Raw genomic sequence first — 10,112 nt, 5'->3', positions numbered from 1 at the left:
GTGGTATTTTTGGTTCTGAGTTCGGACATATAAAGTTTGTTTGTTAAAACTACTAAACGCATACATTCAGTTGTTCGGGAACTCACTTCAAAGAGGGAGGCTCTCTCAGCTAGTGCTAGCACATCCACAGAACAAATACACAGCTGGAACGCCGGTGATTAGGTCTACATAATTCGAAAGATTGCTGGTGTTTTAGTTGGCGTATGCTTACTTCGATTTTGACTTTACACCGATTAAGATAAACAGAGTAAGGTTTTTACACGACTATTGCATAATCTGCCTACTGCCATAATCAGTTTAATCTAGAATTATGACTGTGCATGTAAACGTGTGTGTGTAACCTGATATACATGTTCAACCCCCGATATTTTATGAGAAAGATGCATGCGCTCAACAACTGGTACAATTTCTCTCAACATAGATTTTTGGACATGCTTTTAAATACAGATCCTCTGTGGTAGAATGATGTACAACTGTGCTAATTGCTTGATAAGAAAAATGTGTATTATAGATCCACTCCTCCTCTCTCGCATTCTCTCTCTCCTCCCTCCCGCTCCAGTGGAAACGAAAGCCTACCCCTGTGCCCGAGTAAGACGGCGCCACGAGATGAACACACACACTTTCATACAAACACATACACACTGTTCCAGCGTCAGGCAGTCAGTCTCTACTCGGACTGGCCAAGGCTGCCTCAGGCTATCCAGCGCAACACTGAAATAGACAGACAGAGTACAAGGAATACTGTCATGAAACCAGACATACACACACAAACAACAGGGGGTCACAAACACAGGGATCTACAACTGTGTGAGGACCCGGACACACCCTCAGACCAGACGAAGGGAGGAAGTGTGTGTACGCGTGTTTCTTTGACCTGTGGTTGTAGAGGACTTTCCTGGTGTGTGACGGCACACTACTTTTGTCATCTCGTTTTCTCTACCTGATGCGGTGGGATTTCCTGACCCTGGAGTTCACAACAGCTGACCCATGCAGGCCTAGAATCAGCTTCCCTGAGTTGGGGACCTGCAACAGAGCTAAATGTGCTGAGCAGTGCTGGTACTTTGCTAGCCTTTCCCTGGACTATTCTCAAATTCAGGCAAAAATGTAAACCTTCTCATGCTACAACTATGAAACAACAGGCACATTTTCAGCAGAGATAGGCTACTTTGTCTGACACAGCTGGAGGACTGTCATGGCTTAGCCTAAAATAATTGAATCGGGAAAGCCAACGTCAACTTTGTCCAGTCTGTTTTCTTTGGTAATAAAAGGTGGGAGCTAGTACTTCTCAAATGACTGACTGTGATTTCGGTTGATTTTCCAATTTTATTTGTTTCTGGTTTCTTTGGGCGCAACTAAAAGGAACAACTTTATTTACGTTTTTTTGGTCGATATCCCCCGTTTTCGAACCACGCGTTGCCTTTTCGCGGGTTTCGCTTGCCCATCAGTACCTCTGCCCAGACACAGCTCGAGCCTCCCAGCTGATATTTCACCTCAGTCACTGACAGTCACACATGCCAAGACGTCGGCATAAACCAGTTTGACATGGAGGGAGAAAACTCAATTTAAGGTAATTGTATTGTATTTAGGCAGATGTCAAATATGTTTTTGTAGCTGCAACAAATTTGAATCCATGTTAAATTATATCGGCTACAGCCAGACAGTGCACCACGTTTTCCAAAATGACTTTTGAGTGTAGGCTATGATGTGAGAACAAATATTTAGGCTTAATATAAGGCGAATAGCTTTACAAAACCAGGCATACCGTCCTTATAACGTTTTAAGGTTTTGTTATGTATACATTTAGAAGTTTTAAATATGTGTTATCTACTAGAAAAAGCCTTTATCTGATTTCAGACATCAGTTTATCATAACCCTATGCGCCCTATTACTCAATTGTTTTTGTTTTTGATAAAATACTTTATAAACAAGATGTAGCCTATAGCTTCAAATGAATCAAAGTAATTGCCCTCAGATTGAACACTGTTCTATCTAGCCTACATATATGTGAAAATGGCATGCAAGGCAACTTCGATTATTGCTAAATTGTTTAGGTATTTGGTGGTGTACCAGGCTTTGATGCTAAACAAATCTCAACGAGTGCAGTTTAACAGTTAAATCAATGCATATCCTGTCAGGTATAAGCTTAATGGTCTACCAGTTTGATAGAGGCAATTAACAACCATGTAATTGTCTAAGAAAGTTCACCTTCACTATAACTTACTAAAGGAAGCTGTGACAAGTATTTTGTCACATATGTTGACATAACTCCAGTCTGGTATAAGGGAGTCACCCTCTCACAGATGTTCTATAACATGGTAGTGCAAAGGCCACTCAAACGTGACATGAAGAAAAATAGTTTGAGGGAATTCAGTTGTGACGAAGCAAAACAGCTCTTTGAACAGAGTTGAACAGACATGAAGAGACTCCAAACTGAGCCTTTTGTGTGTGTGTGTGTACAAATATCTCCCTATGTCCCCCTCTTTAGCTCGACAGGATAAATAATTCACAAGGACATTATTCAGCAGCCTAGCAGGATGAGGATGGAGGGAGTGAAACTGTTGCTGGTTCTTCTTCTGCTGCTGGGTGCCTGTCTCCAGTGGGTCCAGTCTGGCAAGTCCTCCCGGCACCGTGATTCACACCGACGTCCCAGAGAGCACCGGGACCATCGGCAGCACGGGAACATCACGCTGGCCATCATCCTACCACAGAGAAACACTGCCTACCCCTGGGCCTGGCCCCGTGTGGGTCCGGCTCTGGACCGAGCCATCAACATCATCAACGCTGACCCAGCGCTCCTCCGTGGCCACCACCTGGGTTACGTGTTTGAGAACAGCGAGAACGAAGAAGGCATCTGCTCTGAGTCCATCGCCCCACTCATGGCTGTTGACCTCAAGTTCGCCCACGACCCCTGGGCTTTCATTGGGCCGGGCTGTGACTACACCTCCTCCCCAGTGGGCCTCTTCACCACCCACTGGGACATCCCCATGGTAACGGCGGGCGCCCCAGCCGTTGGCTTCAACGGCATCAACATGTACCCGTCCATCACCAACACGGGCCCCACGCACAAAAAGCTGGGCAAGTTCGGCCTCCATATCTGCAAGCACTTTGAGTGGAAGGAGCAGGTGCTGCTCATGTTCAGTGACAACAAGAAGGATGACCGGCCGTGCTACTTCGCTGTGGAGGGCCTCTACACAGAGCTGCACTTGAACAACATCACCTCGGTGGACCTGGTGTTTGAGGAGAACACTGGACCAGTCAACTACTCTGACCTGCTCCACAACATCAAGCAAGATGGCCGAGGTGAGTCCCCTATATTCACTACACTTTATTCACAGCTTTGTATTCTACATATTGTGAGAGCAAATTCGTTAATGTTCAGTGGGTTGGCACAGTGGAACTTATTTCATTATGGTTAGGCTTGTCAGCCTAAGAACAGCCTAAAAAGAACCTTCTTGGAGCATGTTATTTATTCAGCCGAAGCCCTCATGACATAGATTTCTTTGAATTTGTTGACACAGCTGTACAAAAATAGTTAAACTGTATGTGCTTGTTTTCACATTTACGATTGCATGTGTGTCTCACTTATTACCTATGATATTTGTTGTCTCCTGCCCTCTGAATGATTCGTAGCAGCATGGCTTGTTAAGCGTGGATATTAGCTTTTGATCGTTGCTGCAGGGCATGGATGCGCCAGCAGCCTGAGCAAGAATTATGAGCTCAATCGATGCTGTGCAGATCAGACAACTCACTGCTGCAAATGGCCTGTCCCCAGGACAGACAGAGATAATACGATCGGCGTCATTAGATGATACAGCAGTTTTATGGACCCCCTCAAATTTTGTCCATCGATTAAAAAATTATATATATAAATATATATATATTATTTTTTTATAAAAAAAAAAATACACTGTATTTTGGTTCAGTTTACCCTTCTGCTGCCTTTGAGGAAATGGGCACAGTGAGTACTGTACAAAGCAAATATAATTCATTGCTACTCCAATCTATCACTTTCTTTGCAAAGTCAAGTGAGTCAACAAATAGATAGATAAGCCTCTCGATTGGTTCCCTATGAGCTTCCCTCTCCCGTTCCCACAGTCTCCAGAGAAGACATTTATTAACAGAGGTCAAGAGCCCTGCGACCTCATAAGGGAGCTGCAGTCAACATATCAGATCTGTAGGTATTTCCTGCTAAACAGACTCCGTCATTGGGCTAATTACCCTGGCCCTTTTCTTTTTGTTGGTCTGCAGTTCATCATATTTAACCAGAGGTGAGCAAATTATGGACTTAGTCAAATTAGGGATTTGTTCAAACAACTGGTAATCCATGTCCTGGAACAAATATTAAATATGAGTATTTCTGTTCAACAAGAAAGTATGTGTGACTTAACATGTTTCTTTTTGTTTTCACACTGTGAACTTTGTTGTTTTGGTTACATGGATCCAAATGTGTACTTATGGAGCGCCAGAAGACTGTTGTCTGTGGCTTATTCCAATTCACAGTCAACAGGGTGTGATTGATTAGGGCTTTTAGTTAAGGTTGTCTGACTGAGATCTGGTAGAATGGCCACACTAATTTGAAAAAGGACATGGGACCAGAGCTGATTGTAAAAGCCATGCATTTTGATGGAGTGCAGTTGACCTGTGTGCAGACCTTATGAGTTGTTTTATGTATTTAGGTTAAAGGGGCAATCTGCAGTTGCTACATCCATGTTTGGACTTATAAATTAATTCTATGTACTCATTGATTCTTGAAGAATATCACTTAGAAATGCCTCATTTATAAGCAAAGTAAATATAAACTATATAGCCTCAAAACATGGTTAAATCTATTATTTTGATATCATGGATGGTCAGTCCTTGCATCCATAGCTCTGTCTATGAATTTGAGAGTGGTTACATTTCTCCAGCCCCATCCCTCAGCTTTTTACCGAAACAGGGACCGGAGATGACTTTATTGTTTTAACTAATGATTGCCACTTTAAAGTGTCTGTTTAGCATTAACAGTCAGGAAATGTTTAACCCAAAGACCTTCGTAGACATATGTTTTTATTGCTCATACACCTGCCTGGGAAAAATTCATCATAGGGGATGCAATGGTTCATTAGATTGGGACCGGTGTAAAATATAATTAATATCTGAGTAAAAAGGCCGTTTCCTGAATATAACCTCCGCCATGGCCCAGTTAGGAATCAAAATAAACTAAACTCCCACGGTATTTATCAGAAAATCTCCTATGCTTGAAACAGCCATTTGTACAACTCCATTTAGAAGAATACCCATGGAAGAGTTATAGTGGAAATATGACTGACTCGAAGAAGAAAAGACTAAGTCATAAAGTAGCAAGTGGAACATTTGGGTTAGCCTACACAGTATATGAGAGTACAAAAATACTTCCTGATTGTAACTCTGTTCTGTCAGAGAACACAATCAGCAGCTGATTTACATGTTGTTGTGAGTTTGTTTCAGAACAGCAGATGGTTTGAGAATCAGACAGACCTGCTTTATATTCAGATTTCATGCATTGCTTTTCTCCGCGTGTGGAAAATCTTTTCACAGCTCAGAAACAAGTAATACCACAACAACACCAACACTCATCTCACGCTATGGTTGGAGAGAGTGAGGGGCAGGAGTGCTCAATGTGCAAAAAAATTATAATAATGTGTGTGTGGTGCGAAAAGATAATGTAACAACCTCCCCAGCTCACCATAACACATAGACACACATCTGTCACACTCACCAGCAGTAATGTGACCTTTTCCTCAGCACTCATCAAGAGAGAGGAAGCCTTTCACAATATGTCCCCCCACCTCACCACCCCCTGCCGCCATCCCCAGGGACCAATAAATAAATACCCACACCATTATGATGAGGAAATGACGCCAGAGACGGTTTGTGTGCTGCAGGGACCTCAGTCTGTTGTTTGGGTGCATTCATTGTCTCACCAACTGTTGCTTTGCTCAATCGCCCCTTTTACTGAAAAATAACATGGCTTGGATTGTTTTGGACTGGTTTCATTGTTGCTTCAGGGGCCTTAACAATAATCCAGGAGAAAAAGACTGAAAGTGTGGTCTCATATCTCTTTGTGTGTGTCTACACCCAAAAATGAAAATGTCTTAGATTTTCCACAGACCTCAAAAGTTGTCTCCTGATGTGGTTTAAGCATTGTTGTGGTTTTAGAACAGGGATGGGCAACTGGCAGCCGCATTTGAAGGCGATCGAATCAACTCCCCCTCAAAAAAGTATATATTTTTTGGAACTCAGTCGAGGTCTCAATTTACTTGAGTTATAATACTAGAATATACAATGTGCAATTTCAAAATATGGTTGCAGATCAGCCGTTTTTCTCTTGTTTTGTCAGTCACTGGTAGTCAGTCAATTAGCCCATGTCAGCTAAAATGATTTTAGATTGCTAAATTAGTTTATCTGACAGCTATGGCTTGTTACGCATGGATGTGGGTGTGCAGAACCGTGAGCAACCTGCGGCCCCCATGATGAGTTCAGATTTTTGTGGCCCCCACCCCTATCAAAGTTGCCCATCCCTGACTTAGAACATCCAGTTTTGTTGTTTTTGTGTAATAAAAAAACTGATTTTGAGAGCAAGACCTAAAAATAGGGAAAACAAAACTGAGAAAAAGACATTTGGGAAAACTAAACAGAATTAGGCAAGAAATTAAACAGATTTTATAGGAACACTACAAATGCCCTTTAGCTGATTGAGCACTTTGACCCCCTGTTCCAGCTCCTTTCAAAATAGGATCCTTACCAACCCACCACTGCTGCACTGCAGGGAGCAGGATGGAGATTGCGGTGTATTGAATATTGATCAAGTTTAGGGGTTTAAATAACTCAACGTTGGTAACTCATCATATAACTTGTAGAAGAGTTAAGCCCAGTGGACTGGGTGGGTGTACATGGTGTGTGAAATTTAATAAGGGGCCATTTGCTGAATTGTCAACAACAACAACAACAGAAAATCAGCCATATGTTTCCCCCAAGAGTCCTTTCATGAGCACAGTATTTATCAGATGCAATAATTATAACCATAAATATAATAATTTATCATTATGTTTTTATGAGAGAATCTTATACAGAAAGGAAGAGTTGAGTATTGTGAAGGATTTCCTCCAGTCCACTGGTTATGCATATTTTATGAGTGGATTTGCACAGTCGATTGTACTTCTTGTCAATTATTTTGGTGTTAATTCCTTAAAATTAACCTATTAATGTTTTTTCCTGTCAGAAATTGTGTTTCTGGGAGTAACAAAGCTCTGTCTCTGTGATGGTAGTGTAACAGTGTTGCTTCCGTCCCTCTTCTTACCCCAACCTGGGCTCGAACCAGGGACCCTATGAACACATCGACAACTGTCACCCAGGAGGCATTGTTACCTATTGCTCCACAAAAGCAGTAGGCTCTTGCAGGGCAAGCGAAACAACTACTTCAAAGTTTCAGAGCGTGTGACGTCACTAATTGAACGCCATTTCACATAGGCTCCAATAGGAGTAGTTCTCCTCTGAGGAGGTTGGCCTGCATAGACTAATCGATAAATGAATGCTGTGTGTGGAAGGAGCACAGTTTATTTCAGGACAGCTCTGTTTGGTTAGCTGTTTTTAACATCTGGAGTAGTAATCTTCCCCACAGTGTGTGTGTGTGTGTGTTTGTGTGTGTGTCTGCCATCTTTATCAACCAACCCAATTGACTACGCTAAAAAAGAGCAACAGCCAAAAACATTTAGCAAAGTCTGAATTTTTTATCTACTTTGCTGAAATGGTTGGACAGAACACAACAATACATTTATCAATGTCGTAACCTTTTTGCACAATATCTGGTATTATGAAAGACCAGATTGGTTCTTGTTTAATTACACAAGCCATGGAATCATGTGAATGGGGTGTTTATCAACACAGTCCTGACCTGAATTTAAAGTTTCTGAGGTGACATAGAAAAAGTGTGAAAGTGACTTTTCATTTGGACTTTGATATTAGCAAATATATTTGAGCAAAAGTGAAATGTATGACTAAATGATGGACCCATGTGGACACAGCTCTCCCCTTGCCACCCACTCTCTGCCCCACCTCCATCTTGCCCTTCTCTTTGCTCTCCTCACCCCACCCTCACCTTGGTATGCTAATCAGTTATATTTTGGAACAGGCTGTTTTAATCAAGGACGGTGTAGCTCCGCAGGTGGTTCAGTATCAGTCCCATTCATCTTATTGATGAGAAACTCTATCTTCTGTCAAAGCCATACAGTAAAGATAATCACTTCCAAAGAAAGACGATCAAAGAAAGGCTGAGTTATTTTCCTTTTCACTACACACACCCACATGCCCAGGGATTACATAACTTCTATAGGTTAGTGAGAGTACAGTATGCCAGTAGAAAAACTATGCACTGCGTAACCGAAAGCAACGCATGGCTTGTTAATCATTAGTTGAGGAATTATACAGCACCCAATTACTTGACGAGATAGGAGCACTCAATTAATCCCAATGGGATTTCCTGTCTATAAAGAAATGTATTTTACGCTACTGCTACTCTCTGTTCATCATATATGCATAGTCACTTTAACCATATCTACATGTACATGTACATACTACCTCAATCAGCCTGACTAACCGGTGTCTGTATGTAGCCTCGCTACTTCTATAGCCTCGCTACTGTATATAGCCTGTCTTTTTACTGTTGTTTTATTTCTTTACCTACCTATTGTTCACCTAATACCTTTTTTGCACTATTGGTTAGAGCCTGTAAGTAAGCATTTCACTGTAAGGTCTACTACACCTGTTGTATTCAGCGCACGTGACAAATACATTTCGATTTGATTTGAAATGTCTATACACAGTTCCAAGAACATCACACTACCTGCGAAAGGGAGGGGGTGATTTTTCAATTAACTTTCATGGTGGCAGATCTTTGTAGAAAGTGTTGATGAGCGAGAGAGTTTTGGCAGTTGAGCTTGTTAACACAGTGTTAAGGGGGTTGTTGACATCACCCTTGCCTCGACATGACTCCTTCACCCCATAGCTTGGACTTCCCAAAAGGGGTGACGCAAGACCCTGGAGCTTCCATCTCTTCTAGCTCACCTTCTCCTGTTGCTATGGTTGCCGAGGCAGAAGGGGGCCATGCTGAACTTAATTACCCACAAGGCCTTGCCTTTCCCTTTCCCCCCCCTCTCAGCCCCGTCGGCCCCGTCCATCTGGCTTTAGTTAAAAATGTATGTTCTGGAATCCTGGAGAGGCAAGGAGAAGGAGGGGAGCCAGACATGTAGGCCTATAGTTTGCCTTAGAGCCTGGGGGAGATGGTAGTGGTGATGGTTGTGGTTGGTTTTAGATTTGTTGGTTTGCATGAATACACACAGATGAGTCAACACACACATTTAGTTATCTTGGTGAGTTTAGGCCTGCTGTTCATCACAGGTGGAGTCTGGAGTCCTGGGAGGGACGGAGGCCGCTTCTGCCGTAATGGTTCAGCTTTGAACACACTCCTATCCCAGTTTAACATCTAACAAAGCTTTTTATAGTTAGACATTGTATAATTGGATGTTTTCTGTATGATGTTGGATATTCACTCTTAGAAAAAAAGGTGCTATCTAGAACCTAAAAGGGTTCTTCTGTTGTCCCCATAGAATAACCCTTTGAAGAACCCTTTTGGTTCCAGGTAGAATTTTTTTGAAACCAGAAAGGTTTCTTTATGGAACCAAGAAAAGGTTATTCTACAGGGACAGCCAAATAACCCCTTTGGAACCCTTTTTTCTAAGTGTTTAGATAAGAGAGCACAGCTCTAAACTAGACACTGAATTATAGTTTAGTCATGGCTGGTAATTCCATACTGGGGACAAATCCACAGACTTCTCTACCACGTGTGGGGACAATTAGCTTCCAGGGCATCTAGCATGAACACACACTGACACACACACACACACACACACACACACACACACACACACACACACACACACACACACACACACACACACACACACACACACACACACACACACACACACACACACACACACACACACACCACACACACACACTGATACACACACTGATACACACACTGATACACACACATACACACAGTCTCTCTGAGTGCATCTCCTGCTGAGGAA

The 10,112-nt window shown here is 42.3% G+C and overlaps 1 protein-coding gene across 2 annotated transcripts in view; it reads left to right on the top strand.

The window, feature by feature from the left end:
* The first annotated feature begins 542 nt into the window (after positions 1–542).
* The window catches only part of LOC115179822 (atrial natriuretic peptide receptor 1), a 63,073-nt gene continuing 53,503 nt past the window's right edge, over positions 543–10,112 (top strand). Inside the window, exons 1-2 of one of the 2 annotated variants that reach the window (XM_029741646.1) lie at positions 543–1,567; positions 2,526–3,300. In XM_029741646.1, coding sequence (XP_029597506.1) covers positions 2,535–3,300 — 766 coding nt within the window. In that variant the 5' untranslated portion in view covers positions 543–1,567; positions 2,526–2,534. Of the gene's footprint in view, positions 1,568–2,485; positions 3,301–10,112 lie in introns of both variants that reach the window. The other variant, XM_029741637.1, reaches the window with a different exon arrangement.

Source organism: Salmo trutta, chromosome 3, assembly GCF_901001165.1.
Source record: "Salmo trutta chromosome 3, fSalTru1.1, whole genome shotgun sequence".
Classification (NCBI taxonomy): Eukaryota; Metazoa; Chordata; class Actinopteri; order Salmoniformes; family Salmonidae; genus Salmo; species Salmo trutta.
This window is presented reverse-complemented; position numbering and strand designations above follow the sequence as displayed.